The sequence below is a fragment of the Aphelocoma coerulescens genome, chromosome 1A, assembly GCF_041296385.1.
Source record: "Aphelocoma coerulescens isolate FSJ_1873_10779 chromosome 1A, UR_Acoe_1.0, whole genome shotgun sequence".
NCBI classification, from domain to species: Eukaryota; Metazoa; Chordata; class Aves; order Passeriformes; family Corvidae; genus Aphelocoma; species Aphelocoma coerulescens.
This window is the reverse complement of record NC_091014.1, coordinates 50,032,224-50,047,771: the sequence shown is the minus strand read 5'-3', so window position 1 is coordinate 50,047,771 and position 15,548 is coordinate 50,032,224. Positions and strand designations below refer to the sequence as shown.

General features: G+C 40.6%; 2 protein-coding genes across 5 annotated transcripts in view; one reads left to right on the top strand and one right to left on the bottom strand.

Moving 5' to 3' along the window:
* The window catches only part of SCYL2 (SCY1 like pseudokinase 2), a 38,357-nt gene extending 36,542 nt beyond the window's left edge, over window positions 1–1,815 (bottom strand). Inside the window, exon 1 of the mRNA XM_069000860.1 lies at window positions 1,645–1,815. The gene's annotated coding sequence lies outside the window, so the exon portion shown is untranslated. The remainder of the gene's footprint in view (window positions 1–1,644) is intronic.
* Window positions 1,816–1,905: 90 nt separating this feature from the next.
* Window positions 1,906–14,165, top strand: DEPDC4 (DEP domain containing 4). Of its 4 annotated transcripts, none has more exons than XM_069000828.1 (9): window positions 1,906–1,998; window positions 2,983–3,409; window positions 3,879–4,030; window positions 4,561–4,747; window positions 6,299–6,525; window positions 7,361–7,503; window positions 7,715–7,840; window positions 9,083–9,161; window positions 11,591–14,165. In XM_069000828.1, exons 1-9 carry the CDS (start codon window positions 1,914–1,916, stop codon window positions 11,806–11,808), a joined length of 1,644 nt encoding a protein of 547 aa, XP_068856929.1. In that variant the 5' UTR covers window positions 1,906–1,913; the 3' UTR covers window positions 11,809–14,165. The 4 variants fall into 4 exon arrangements, with proteins under 4 accessions (XP_068856929.1, XP_068856938.1, XP_068856920.1 ...); XM_069000837.1 differs by having other exon boundaries at window positions 3,876–4,030; window positions 4,630–4,747; XM_069000819.1 differs by having other exon boundaries at window positions 3,876–4,030.
* Window positions 14,166–15,548: the final 1,383 nt, after the last annotated feature.

Here is a 15,548-nt window from a genome sequence, read left to right as displayed (position 1 = left end):
CATAGCACGAGCAAAAAGAGACTTCTCTTTCTAAATGGACTGAACAAGGTTATTATGGAAGTGGTAAACAGACTGAACATCTTAAGGGTTGTCTTTACATTGTCAGTGGGAGAAGGGAGGAAGGTGGGGGGAGGAGGAGAGTTCTAAAGGTGGTATAATTTTTTTTTCTTTTCTTCTTTTAGGTCTGTTAATAAACTTCTTTATATTCATTCAAGTTGGTGCCTGCTTTGCATTTCTCCTAATTCTTATCTCACAGAAGATAAACAGTAATGAGTATTTTAGACCAAACCACTACAGTCATCCAGAATGAAATTTGCATTTCAAGTTAAAAGGTAATAAATGAGACAAGTGCAAATCTAAAAAGTAACAGTGTTTGGACAAGTAACACAGGACATGCAATAAATGTTTACGAACTCTGATTTCTTCCTGTTTGAATTTTATATTAATGCTACTGATACCAAGTCCACGAAACCTGGAACTAATCCTACAAAATTCTGAATGCTCAATACGTTCTTTTTATGAATGCCCCTCACAATCAGTAATGGTTTTTATGCTGATGTACATCAGCAACAATACGGCAGCATGATGAGAACAATCACTTAGCAAGGTAGTAAGCAACAACCAACACTGCACTAAGAAATGAAGCAAAACATTCAAAATGTTTAACTACAGGTTGTTGAAATCCGAAACAAAGACTGTCCACCATTTTTCAATTCTCACTCATATAAAGAAAACTGCTTAATGTAAACCCATCAATTTATCCTCAAACTAATTCATAGCTTCATCTGATGTATGGCTATGGGTGCACACTGTACAGCAGTACAACATACACTACCACTATTCTGAATTGTAACAAGCCGGGATTCCTCTTTGGGAACCAAGACAGCAGGCTGGTGCACAGCTACTTCATGCCACCCAACCGCATCCTATCCATCTGCCCCAAGCCAGGATCAATTCACAGAAGAAGTAAGTGCTGGAACAACTGAGTCACAGCAAACAAAAGGAAAAAACCCCAGCATTTTTCAGGCACAACCAGTCTTTTGCATTTGTTACAAAAAAAACCGAGAGGGTCAAATACAATGAAGCACTATGCCAGGTGTAGCTGCTCCCGCTGCACATCACCTTAACTTTCATGCACCATTTCAGTACTGAGCTTCAGCTGAATCCCTACCAAAACCTCAGGGAACGAGATCCACGAACAGGGTTCTGTCTGTCGCCTGGTGATAGCTGAAACCCAGCCCGCGCGCTGCACAGACCCCGGGTCAGCCTCCTGCGGGCCAGTCCTCCCGGACAAAGTATTTACTGTTATTTACAGCGAGAGCGGACTCGCACTGCGCCGCAGGGCCGGTGCCTGAGCTCCCTGCTGCGCGGGGCACCCGGGAGCAGCGCGCCGGGGGGCGGGCGGCGGCCGCGGCCACAGGCGGCAGGTGACCCGATCCGCCGGCTCAGGCGGCTCAGCGGTCCCCGCCCGACCCTGGCCGCGCGGCGATCGAGCCTCCGGGGCGGTCCGTCCCCTCCAGCCCTCGGTGCCGAGCACCCGGGACCCGAGACCGCCGCCCCGGCGGAGCCGGCCGGCCCTGCCCGCCCCGCGCAGCGCCACCAGGCCACGGGCAGCCGCTCCCGCCCCGGGCCGCGGCCTCTCACCTGAGCCCGCGGGAAGCTGCCGGCGCAGCGCCCGGCTGCTCGTCGCCCTGTGGGCCCGGCGGGCCGCCTGTCACGCCGACTCCCTCTCTCGCTCCGGCCCCGTCCTGCCGCGGCTACTCCATAGCGACGGCGGCAGCCTCGGCGGCGGGGCGGGGGCGGCCCGAGCTCCGCTCACTTCCGACCCGCAGGGGCGGCGCTGGGCGCGGCCGGGGGCGGCGGGCGGGAAGTGATGTGCTCCGCCGGCTTCCGCCCGCGGCCCGGCCGCGGCCATGGCGGGGTATTTGACTCCCCGCTTCAGGAGGATCCGCAGCCAGAGCGAGTTGCAGCCGCGGCGGGGGAGCGGGCGGCGCCGAGGTGGGTGAAGAGCGTCGTCCCCGTCTCTCCGCTGCAGCAGCTTCTCCCGCGCAGTGTTGGAGGGGCCGGGGAGCGGAGGGGGCTGCGAGGGGCCGGTGCCTGCCCGCTGTTGGTGTTGCCACCCCCGGCTGTCGGTGCCGCGGCTGGGGCCGATGGCCGGCGGCGGGCAGGACGGGGCTAGGGCGGCTCGGCAGCTGAACGGGGCGGAGAGGAGCTCCCTCCGGCTGTACCCCTGGAGCTGAGCTTACGGGGGCCGCCGCTGATAGGGCTGGGCGTGGAGCTGGGCTAGGTGTTCGACCGGGAGCAGGCGCGGTTAATGCGCTGCAAACGCTCGCTTGATGTCTGCTGAGCTGGGCGCGATGTGTGAGGATAAACTGGGGGCTGGGGAGCACCTCCCCCGGCTGAGGCTGAGATCGCTGGGTCTGCTCAACTGGGAGAAGAGAATGCTGGGGGGGGTTCTCTGCAAGTAGCTAAAGAGAGAATGCAAAGAGGATGGAGCCAGACTCTCTTCAATGGTGCCCAGAGAGGTTGTGATACCGTGTGTGGACATCTGCACTTCTGGAGATACTCAAAACCTGCCTGGACGTGGTTGTGGCCGACCAGCTCTGGGTGGCCTTGCTTGAGTAGGGAGGTTGGACTAAATGGACCCCAGAGGTTCCTGCAAGCCTCGGCTGTTTTGTGATTCTGTAACGATTTAATGTGTATGTACACAGCACATACATACAGTGTGCATGGTTATAACAATAACAAAAAACCCTTCCTCACCTGTTTTTAGTGGATTTTTCTTCTCTTCTCTTGACTTTACCATAGTGGGTGTGAGTCAGCTTACAAGAAGGACTGAGTCATGAAATACTATCTTTGCCTTTGTAAAATTCAGCTGACTTCTGAATATTTTTAAAGATCTATAACTAAAATAATAGTGTAATTTTTTTTTAATATTAAAGGTTTATAAATCTGTGAAACTTTAATATAAATATTTTGCAGATTGTGATGGTCCTTTTCAAGCAACTCAGCTGTGGAATAGTATTATACATGCCCTTCACAATCAAGTGGAAATCAAAAGACGTAGACAACACCTGAAAACATATAGAAACTGTTTCACTGGCTCCAATGCTGTTGATGTGGTACTGAGCCATCTTATGCAAAGCATGTACCTAAGCTGCAATGATATTTCTCGGCTGAAGGGAGTCCGTGTATGCCAAGCGTTGATGGATCACAAAGTGTTTGAGCCAGTTGGAGCCAAGCTTTACTTATTCAAGAATGGGAAAGAAACAGAGTTTGAAGACACAGACACTAGTCTCTATAGATTTGTAAATAGCAGTCTTGATTCTCTTCTTCCAAGAAAAAATAAGGACAATGAAAGCTTCTCTCCTGAGCAAATCTGCAAACAGAAAACAAAAAGATGTTCCAAGTGAGTTATTCTGAACTATCCTTTCTCTTTTTTCTTTAATAAATTAAGGAGGGTTACCTGTAGATGAAGTTATGTCTGTCTAAACAAGGTGTTATGCCTAAATTGTAGATGCTACCACATATTTTTGGGTAGAGTGCTTGCTCTGCCCTTTATTTGGAAGAGAGTCTGGCAGAGTAGCATAAGCCTAGGAGTAATTTGATTTTGCAATCAATTGTGCTGAAATCTCGGAATTAGCAGGAATGAGCTAGTTATTGAAAGCTGGTAAAGGAACTAGCAAACAGTATTTGGAATCAATATCCTTGCCCTTTCCACAAAGCAGATTTAGATGATAGGAATTCTACTAGCAGGATAGACTCCAGATATAATGAAGCCCTAAAATTCTGATTTAAGAACAATTTAGTAACAGAAAGACAAATGTGTCCTAATAGTATTTGTTATACACCTAATCTTTTCCTCACTCCCTAAGCAGAACAAAGTGGGACACAACACTTTCAAACCCCTTAGCATTGGAAGTAGCTGATAAAAAGAGGGTTGAGGAGCTTCTTCAATCAATATACATTCATGCATCTTCACCTCCGAAGATCATGGTTAATGAACCAACTCGCCTGCTTTCAAAAGGAGGTGAGGACTGAATTTTTTCTTTTTAGAACTTGATTATTCTTCACTGTATCTTGGATTGAGTGCCCCATTTCTGTTAAACAATGCTCCACAGAGACCCAAATTTAACCTGTCACTAATGACAAAATATCTAAATGAGTGTTAAAGGAATTAATGCTTGTAGTAACTAAACAGAAGGAAACACGACAGGGTTATGTTTTTGCATGATTGCGCTATTTATGCAAATACTACTTCAGAAGGAAAGAGGTTTTAAGATTAAGAATATCTTTATTATATGATTCCTTTGCTTTTCACTTGTCTTTTTTTTTTCTTCCACTAATTAGAGTCGATTATTCTGAATCCTAATATGATGGGGGAGACTTTTTTTTAGTGTTCGTATTTTGATCCCTTCTTTCCTGACACAGCAACTTCACACTACGCTGTTACTCTGTTTTCTTTGAACACTTAAAATATTCTTGTGTGCATAAAAACAAAGGTTAGCTGTTTACATAAGATCTTATTTCTGAGGTTTTTTTGTTTGTTTATGGTATCAGTAATAGAAGATGTCTGGAAACAGCAAACTCTGCTACGACTGCTGCAGTTAATTGATCTTCCCCTTCTAGAAGATATCTTGGTGTCTTCAGTGAAGACAAAATCAGACAGTTTTGGCAAAGAAGAGGACATGATTATCTCAAATACTTTCCTGGACAGAGAGGTTACATGTAGCTTAAACTTGCCCGAGTAAGTTATACATCTATAAAATGAATTTATTAGTGAAGGCTTTATTTTACTCTGGATCAAAGATGTGTTAAGTGAACAAACAGACATAATTATGCTTGTATACTTGTAGACAGGGGTGGCAATAATGTGATTGACCTATTTTCAGAAGTAGTAAGTGATTTCACAAGAAGTATATGTTTAGAGTTGGACATTTGAGCATTTTAAGTAAACATTAAAACTTTAAGCTCAAGAGTTGTAAACACTCCTAGTTTCTAGACCAGATTCTTTACTCTTAGGTCTCTGTAACAGATACTACGACTTCAAAAATTTTATTATGAGGCTTTTTGTTTGTTTATCACAGTTCCTGGTGGCCATGCTGTGAAGATACAAAGTCAATAAGTCATCTTTTGTTAGCAAGAGAAGAGGAGAAACTAAGCTGTGGCACTGAAGAATGTTTATGTAATGAGAGTATAAAAGCAAAAGTGGCTGCATGTTGTCAGTGCTCTTTTCCTTAAGTCTTCTCTTACTTTTGTAGTGTTCCTGTTTACTTAAACTAATCTCTGTCTTGCATTTTCTTTGAATGAATATGTCAAGGCTCATGTGAATGCCTTTAGGAATTATTATTTGTGTCAGATCAATACAGTTTTTAGCTGCAATTTCACAAGCTTTGTTTCTGCTCTCCATGATAAAAATAAGATTCTATGGATCTTAAATAATATTTGCAACTTGTCATTAGTTCAGATCAAGTTATTTTACATCCAGAATCATATAAAACTACTTGCCCCCCTGCCCCACACATTTCTATAATTTTATATTGTTTCTGTATATGGTTGAGACTTTTTCCTCTGATCTTCTGGCTTCTTTCAACAATGAATTATCCACCTGAACTTCAGGTTGTTCTTACATTTTCTTTCCTTAGTTAAGATATACAGACAACAGATACTTGTGAAAACTCATGCCTTTGTAGTAGGTCATATAGTAAACTGCTTCTGTAGTCTTCTGGGATTTAACCTACATTTTTTTTCCTCTTTTTTCAAACTGTCTTTTTTCTCTTCTGTAAAGATCCAGTCCCTTGGTTTTTTCCACCCTGGTTAGCCCTGGTGAATTCTCAGTGTGTGTGTTGGAGTAATGGTGGGGTGGTGTTTGGTTTTTAAATACTAGCTGAATTCCTGGGTCAGTGTCAGTCTGGCATGATTGCAGCTTGATCTGGGTTTATCTCAGGTGTATTACCTTTAGCATAAGAAGAACATGGAAGTTGCTCATTTTGAGCAGGTCCTTGAACTGCTGTAGTGAAATAAGTTACATAAACTGCTTAATAAACCAGTTCAGCATTGTGGTTCATGTATGTGACTATACCTGCATGGTTATGTCTATCTAGTTTTCTTTAAAGCTCAGTTGTTTAGAGCATGGTACTAATTACACCAAGGTTGTGGATTCAATCCCACTTACTTAAGAGTTGGGCATTATGATTTTGTGTGTCCCTTCTGACTCAGAATATTCTATGAACCTGTGAAGATAAAAATAAGTAGAGCATTTTAAAGCAAGCACTAAAACTAACTTTTCCTTCTACAGGCTTGACCGATGGCTCTATGCTGCCATTGAATGCTTGGAGTATTTTCCTGACCAGTTCCTAGTGATGGTTAGTCAGCAGTTACCTCAAAGCACTAACAACCCCAGCAGTCTGAATACATACAAAAAGATTCTTTTTGATGTTATAATGAAGTATTACAGTCAAAAGAAGGACTCTCTTCTTGCCACTCAGGATCTTGATATTCACTTAGGAATTATAGAACTTATAGGTAAGAGCAACCTGGAACAAAAAATACAGGTGAAAGCTGTGTAGAGGATGTCACTAAGCAACAATTGACTGAATCATGACACCATTTGCAGTGCCATTGCAGGTGTACTTTTTGGGTTGGACAGAAATGCTCAAGATCACTATTAAGAACCTCTACTCAAGACAAGAACAAATTTCAAAGTTAGATCAATTTGCTTAGGGCCTGGTCCAGCTGAATTTTGAAAATCTGAAAGGATAGAGATTCACCAACCTCTGTGGGTAACTCTTTCAATATGTAACTACTCTCGTTGTGAAAGTTCCTTACCCCAAGTCAGAATTTCCCTTATTGCTACTTATAACTAATAACATAAAACTAAAATCATTGCTATGAAGTTTTTCATGTTAACCAGAATAAGGTTTTTAAAGTTCTGGACTTAGGGTCTTTTTTAGTAATAGAAGTTATTTAAAATGATAAAAGGGACTATTGAAAACCCTCCCATCATATGCATACAAGTAAACCAGAAGGGTTTCATTTAAATACAAGTTTAAGATAAATCCTACCCTAAATAGGCTTTGTTGCTACTTCAGTCCTATAGGGTTGTTGTGCCTTAACCCCAGCTGCCAACTAAGTGCTACAAAGCTGGTCATTCACTGCCTGCTGCCACCCTGCCTCTGGTAGGGGAGGAAAAAGTAAAATTTGTGGGCTGAGAAAAGAATCCTTTAATAACTGGAACAAAATGAAATTTTGTTTGGAAGGAAAACCTCCCAAAAGTTGAATTATTATTGGGATTTAAATAAGTACTCATGACTCAGAAAATGAATAGTAACATTGGATGTGCTGTTTTACTCCATTGCAGAAAAAGGAAAAACAGATCAAGCTCTAGAGGCATTACAACTTTATTTAAAATTATTAGCACCAAATATTAGTGAAGAACTACACAGGCTCCTTACATTCCTAGCCATTGCGTCGGAATCTCATGGCTACAGATTGCAAAAACAAGTAAGTATCTGTTCTGCTTAATGTGAAGAATAGCACTTTTTCATAGTAAAGCTATCATTTTTGTCCAGTTAGAAGTATTCTGTTTACTGCCTTTCTGTGTGATCTGTTTTAAAACAAATATCAAGGTGTTCTTCCCACTGCTGTTATACTTAGTCTTCTCTAGGACACTGCAATTCTATCTAATGCCAAATCTGGGTACTGCTTTTTCTAGTTTGAGAACAGATTTGTGATCATCAAGACTTGTACAAAGTTCATCTTGCAAAACAGGACACTGTCAAAACCACAGGCAGAACTGCTGACTCAGTTTCTTATGGACAATCACTCTGAGCTCTTCAAGGTATCATTCTCCTTACATCATTGGCTTTGTTGTTTTAAATGTTAAATGCCATGAGTTGCCTTTTTTGGAGTATGACAGGTCTGTTCCATTTGTTACAGTTTAACAGTAGAGCCAAACAGGGTGAGAAGTTATTCCAGGCTATAGAGGACAGATTTTTGAGAGCTTTGCAATCCTTTATAAATTATATCCTTTCTCTTTATTTGCATGATTTGTATTAGGAAAATATTTAAAATACTAAGAATTTTTGTAGGGTCATTTTGGTACCTTGTTCGTAATGACTGCCTACTAAATATTTAGGTGTCTTAGTGTCTTTTTCCTTTAGAAGTTCACTGTTGTACTCTGAGTCTCTGAGTTATATAAAAATGTCATGCCCTTGCACTCCAGTGTATGTGTATAGATCTGACAATTCTAAAAGATCCTTCGGTATTTTGCAATGTTAACTTCTAAATTAAAGAAAACAAATAGAACCACAAAACAGTAAAAGCCTTTTTATTAAATTTGATGAATTGTGTAAAGATGTAGACCTTTTTATGGTCTCCTTTTTTTATGTTCCATCATATTGTCACATGTGAAAAGATGAGACTTTACCATACCCTATAAAAATAAACTTCACAGGAATTTGGTTTCAGTAAAATGCTGGTTTTTATTTTTATGCAACACATCAATTTCCACTTCTGACTTCAGGTCAAGAGACATGGGAGAAGGTACTTTTTATTTTAATTAGCTCCAGTTTAGTTTGAAAGTATTAAGTGATTAGTGAGAGTTTTTTAATGTGTTAATATACCAATCCTCTTTTTTTTTTTCTCTTTTTTTTTTTGTATTAAGGGTTCTGACATGAGGGTTCGGGCTTTGATTCCCCACTGGAGTTGGGGCCAGAACTGTGTAGCAGTGACAGCAAGTGGGTAGTGGTTCACTCTGACAGCTGCAATTGAGAGCCTTAGCTGAAATCAGCTTGTTTTACACTACAGTTTTTGCCATGGAAAGCAAAATCTAGAACTTTTTGCTTCCTATTTCTTTGGCCAGAAGATAGGAAACACCAGAAAGAAACACATGTATCTTAGTGAAACTATTTGTTCTAGTGCAATTCTGTGAGAGACTTTGAATGTGTACCTAAATAAATGTAGGCATAGATTCTTCTGCATTTAACTAAGTGTTTTTAAATTGGTCATCTGAAAGCTTTAGATTCTCAAAATACAGAAGTATTGCTTTTGTAATTATTTCCTTGTTGCATTGTATTTTCAGGCTCCTTTAACTCTTCTGGAACTAACAAGTAGGAGACTTCAGAGTTTGCTAGAAGGGCAAGATCCAGATATCAATTCAGGTAGATGATGTGATACATTTTTATTTAAATTATTGTATACAAACTGTTTTATCATCACTTGACTATAATTTTGCATAGACTGTTCTTTTCCTTTGTTATAAGTGAAGCATTAAGGGGATTAGTGACTAATGCACTAAATATTAAATTATACGCTATCAACAAAAGTGGTGTGAATATTGAGAACAAGGATTCTATTACTTATTTAGTTTGGATGTATTACAATTTTTTTATTTATTTTTTTTACCAAATAATTACTTCTGGAAATAGTAGTGCAAAACATGCTTCCTGAAGTGATTTGCTTATAATTTGGTTTGTGAATTTGATGTGACTTTGTATTTAGGAACAGTATTCTTTTATTTTTGCCACAAGACACCTAGAAATTCTCACAGAACTCAGTAGTTCAAGGTTCTGATAGATGACTTGAGCACATACTTTGATTGTTTACTGTTTTGACTAAATGTTTTGAAGAACTTTCTTCTTTGTGTAAGCACAAAGTTTATTAAGAGCTTAGGACTTACACACCAAGTGTCAAATACCTTCCTTTTAGGCTACACTACCCTTCTGTATGTGGGGTTAATGCTTTTCAGCTTATTTCTTTCATGAGCTAACATTCCATCTGGCCTTGCTGCCAAAAATATCTTGCAACACTGATTAAAAGGGTCGGCCTAAGTAACTGAATTTCTCTCTGACTCTTTACTTTCTCTGACTTCTGTATTGCCAGTGCATTGTGTGCTTAAACATCGAAGAGAAACCACTCAGGAACCAAATAACACTGAGTTATTTTGCTGTGTAATACTATATTTAATACAGCAGCTGTGTGAGAAGTAGTTTTGGTACACTCTTTTACCATCTGTGTTGGGTTCTGGAATGAGTTCAAATTCCTGCCGGTTCAGTGTTCTGAGAATCACATATTGTGAAGCCAGAGAATCCAGAGATGAGCAACAGAGGAAAGAGCTGCCTGCCTGTAATATTCTCAGAGCCGGGGTGATCTCCATGAGCACATTGAACAGACAACTGAAGTACAAACCCCATGCTATGTTTTTCCTACTAAGTTTTGGAGTCCCAGTCTGTAAATGCATATCGGTTCCATCTACTTGTTGAAATAGTTCGTTTGATCTGATTGTAAGCTCTCTGGCATGGCATATTCCTGTTTGCCTGTGTGCCTCATAGTTTGGTGCCTCATTTTCCCTTTTCTCATGAAGGAGACAGCAGAAAAATCTTTCCTAGAAGCTGTTGAGCATTCTTAGCTGATGAACTTCTTAAATCCGGGTGGGAGCAGGAGGGAAGGCTGAGAGACCCAGATAAGAAAAGGGGTCTGTCTATGCAGGAGGGTAATCCTTAGGTCTGCTGGAAATAAAAAATACTAAAACCAGTGTGAGAACTCTGGGGTTGGTTTGAATCTAGTAAGACTTGAAACCACAGGACTAAAGGATCCATGCTGAAGTTTAAAGAGTTAAATCTCTTTGCCAGTTGTTAAGCTTCCCCTTTTGAAAGAGCTGTCATTTTTCCTTCATCTGATCCTACTAAACCATAAGAAGTATTGATGTTTGACAAACTTACTGTAAAAGAAGGGGAGGACAGCTCCATGTGAAAACTCTTGACAGCTCAGGTTAATACTACTCTCTATGTGAAGCCTAAAGATGATGATGTTTGTAAAAAAGGATTAGTAAGATTTTTTTCCCCTTTAGGCAACTGATGCTTGTTCAACCAAATTGCTCTCTATGGGAAGAAAAAGAGTGGAGTAGCTGAATGCCAGTCTTTCCTCAGGCCAGAACTTACCTGCCCAGTGATGGGGCTTGAGTCCTTGCAGGGCAGTACTTTACTGCAGAGATTCACAACCTTTTTATAGCTAAGACATGCTTGAGTTGAGTATTTCTCAGGGTTGTTCCTTGCTCTGCCCTCACCCTGAATCACTGCCTCTTGCATCAGCTCTGCTTCTGCTGCCCAAACCATGCTCAGCTGTCTATTCACCTAGAAGCTCCTAAATTCTATTCCTGATTTTTGAAGTGTGGTTTACAGGCAACTGTTTCTCCAAAGTATTTGTTCACTTGCATTAGGTACTGGGCCTTGCCACAAATCTGATTTACTTACAGGGAATCTTTGGATCCTGACACATGCAAGGTGCCATTCTTGTTGTGTAATGCTCTTCATTGTGGTTTCTGTGTGAGAACTGTATTTGCTCCTTGTCTTGCAGGCCTCTGTGCAATACAGAATCATCTACGATACTGTGCTTGTAGCACTGCTTTTCAACTTTATTTTTGCAATTAATGTTTAGATTTCTCAATGGAGGGCTGTATGTTTCACATTGATTGCAGATGTAATCACATCTGAACTGGAATATCAGTATACCTATGTTGCTTACCATATTTTTTAACAAGCCTTTTACATGATGCATGAAACTTAATCTGAACCTCTGATTGCTTACAAAGGCTTCACCTTCTGTCAGCGCATTACACCTAAAGAATATGAAGATCAAAAACAACAAACCAATCAGCATCTTCTAGCACTGATTCAAGAGATGGACAATGACCCTACTGTTCCTTTGAAGCAAAAGAAGAAATTAATCAAAGAATTCCAAAAATACCATTCTCTTGTCTACTGTAGTGGTTGTAAAACTACATGTGAATTTTGTACTCCGAATGGTTAGACTTCAATACAGCCTTTTTTTTAATCTTTTTTTTTAAAAGAATGGAGGAGGCACATGAAAACTGGTCATAAAAAATGTTTTCTTCTTGTGTCTTTACATCTTCAGTTTCAGGAAATTACAACCATCAAAATTGCTATGCTGCTAAAAAGCATTAAATCTAATTAATCTTTTAAGTAGACTATACTTCCTTACTTTTAATTTAGTAATAGCAGCACACTGGTTGGGCTGCCTTCAGTTCAGGGTTTGGCCCTTTTTTCCATCTGTCCCACAACCCCACAGCTTTCTATCTGAGCCAAGTCTACGTTCTGAGCCATGCTTGGGTTGATAATCAGTAGGGGGTTTTAATCTTCTCTATCCGTAATTAATAATAACTTAATCTAATCTTAAACTGTAGGTTATGACTCCTTTAAGTATTGTAAAAGTGAACAAAGTGTGTCAAAAATGTTGGAAGCAGGTCAGTGGGATTTGAATCTGCAGCAGGAAAGATTTATTAGGCAGAGGAGCTGTGTGTGCTTGCAGTCAGTAATTAGAGCCTGTTGTTACTGCCTCCCCACTCTGGCAGACTGAGCTGCTGTTAATTCAAGTTAAAAAATTACATTTTGAAGAAACATGAGAAATAATGGTCTTGTTTTAGATCTCTTGGTATATTTGAGTAATTTATTTTAACGTGAGGATATTTTTATAGTGTCCAGTTAGTTATCATAAATACTTTGGTAATGTTTATAAATTCATAGGGCAAAGCTAGAAAGTATATTGGCATATCTTGACACATTGATGATTAACTGTACATCAACAAGGAAGTGTTGATTCAAATCATTCATAGAATCATAGAATGGTTTGGGTTGAAATGAACCTTAAAGATCATCTAGTTCCAAACCCCCTGCAATGGGCTGGGACACCTTTCACTAGACCAGGTTGCTCACAGCCCTATCCAGCCTGGCCTTAAACACTCCAGGGATGGGGCATTCACAACTTCTCTGGGAAACCTGTGCCTCACCATCCTCACAGTGAAGAATATTTTCCTAATACAAAATCTAAACCTATTCTCTTTCAGTTTGAAGCCATTCCCCCTTGTCTTGTCATTACAGCATGCCCTTGTGAAAAGGCCCTCCCCAGGTCTCTTTGTAGGCTCCTTTTAGGTACAGCAAGGCAAAAATTAGGCCACCCCAAAGCCTTCTCTTCTTCAGGATGAATAATCCCAATTGTCTCAGCCTTTTTTCATAATAAATAAATAAATATGCAATATAGTGTGATAGGGGTTGTATTACTTCTTCCATCCTTGCAACAGACATTTAGTCAAATGGACAAAGACACAAAGAATTGGTATTGGAAGGGACCGCTGGTCTAGTTTCACCACTCAGCTCCAAGTGGAGTCAATTAGTGCAGGCTGCTCAATGACTTTTCCAGTTGAGTTTAGAATATCTCCAAGAACAGAGATGCCACAGCCTATTGGATGAGTCTGGTCCAGACTTTCACCAGTCTCATAGTATTTAAAAACAAGCAAACAAACCCTACAATAAAGCAAAAAAACCCCAACCAAAATAAACTGCCTTATGCTTAGGTAGAATTTCTTGCACTGCCTCCTGTCCTTTCACTGGCACTGCTGAAGTGTCTGGCTCAGTCGTCTTCACTCCCTCCCCTGAGCATTCTCAAGGCTAAACAATCACAGCACTCTCAGCCTCTTCCTTGTGTGACAGATCCTCCAATTCCTTATCATTTTCATGGCCCCATTGCTGGACTAGCTCCACTATAAGCATGATTTTTTTTGTTGTGAATGTGCTGCTTTAGGTATCTCCATCCTCCCCTAGGCTTCAAAGGTAGTCAAGTCAGCAGGATACCAAAGCTTTCTTAAAACAAGTGCTCTTTTGTTTTATAAATTTAAATAGTTACACTGTTAAATATAAACACAACCTTTTACCTGTATATTTAGTTAACTTGCATATTTGAAGTAGCCTTATTTGAATGCCTGGCCCTATTAGAAGTCAGGGAATGTAGTTGAAATCTCTGTCCATGAATCCCTGTTTATGCACTTGCTATTTAACTGTGACTCACCAGTGTGAAATAAATAATTTCTAGAGGAGGAAAAAAGTCCAAGTTTCACCTTTCAGAGGTGAATGCCCTAATCCCTACAGGGCCATGTATTATTTTTCTACCTGTGTGTGGGGTTTTGATCATTCTCCCAGAAGAGGGAGCATATACAGAAGCAGCTTATTGGGAATTGTACACAAGAAAGTATTTCCTGACCAAGTGCTTCTGGTGTTGAGTAGTGGAAGAAAGGGGTTTTAGGAAAAAAAAACAACTAATCTCTTTCTCTCTCTCTTTCTGTCCTTAGTCCCTTTACTGCATCTTACTCAAAATACTAAACATGGTTAACAGGGAGGGGTGATAACATGGTCATTTGTAGGCTACATGGGCTGGGAATTGCTTTGGGGAAAACTGTGTTTTTAAAAAACAAACTTGCACTTTATGACTTGATCAGAACTTTCTTGTGCTAATTTAAAGATAATAAAGAATTGTATAAAAAGTGATGAGTCTTATCATTTCATAGTGTGTTCATAAGGCAGAGGCAGCTCAAGGGGTGTAGAACCAGGTATTAAACAGTAAGTAAGTGTTCCAAGGAGTAGTTTATTGCTGTCATGTGGTTCCCTTCAGTTCATGGAACAAGAAGATTGATCTAGTTCTGTAAAGGAAAGGAAGAGCTCAAAACATACTCTGTCACATACTCTGACAAGAGAATCTACTAACCTTTAATCTTCTGTTGACAGAAGACTGTTTTATTTTACATCTAAGGGCCCACTGAACAGAACAGGTTTGGTGAACTAGAGACTACTGGTTTTCAATCAAATTCCAAAATGATAAAAATTTTATTGGACTTAAGAAAGTTCTGTCACGTATTTTTAACAGTATTTGACACAGAATCACGTGGTAGGGAAACTTGGGACCTGTCACTCATTTCTGTTTATGATTTCTAGCATAGAGCTATCATATTAATTGCCAGTATGAATTTGTTTGAAGTAGAAAATTTTCAGAGTGAAGAGTTTAGTTGATTTGGTAAGATTTGACTTTTCAGTACACTCCTATCAAAGGACAAGAGATGCCACCTTTAAAGGAGGCTTGCTTCTATTCATAGAGCATTCATGTTTTCTCCTACCAAGGAAAAAGTTCCATTAGTGCTTTCATGGGAACAACGAGTATGTTTCTTTAAGTCCCAGCTAAAGCATGCTGATACTTTCATGAAGCAGTTCATTAAAAAAATGAGAGCTTGGACACAAGGACTTCTCCACGTGGCTATCAAAGTAAGAGTGTACCAGACTTACTCATGTCCTACACAAAGTCATACAATCTGTGTGCAACAATTTGTAGGTGCTGGTCTCATGCCTTCACACCCTAGCTGCCTCCTTTGTGGCTCACGTAGCTGCTAACAGCAGGAGGAAGGTACCCCTTTCATTCCTTTCAGCAGGTTATAGAGTGGCTTGGGGTGACGTTATGTGTGTATCCCATATCGCTGCCCTATGCCCAGAAATTAATTTTGTGCCTTTCTATGCCTCCCCCCCCCGAGAGGGGGAAGGAAAAAACTGAGCAAAACTTTTTCAAAGCAGTTTGTAGCTTGTTCAAAGTCACACAGAGATAGAGACTTTTTTTTCAGCTACGGCAGGAGAGCGGGAGCGAAGGGAAGCACCCGGCTTGCTTTCCTTTCCAGCCAGCTTTCGGCAGTTTTTTCCTCAGCTCTTTTTCCTTCA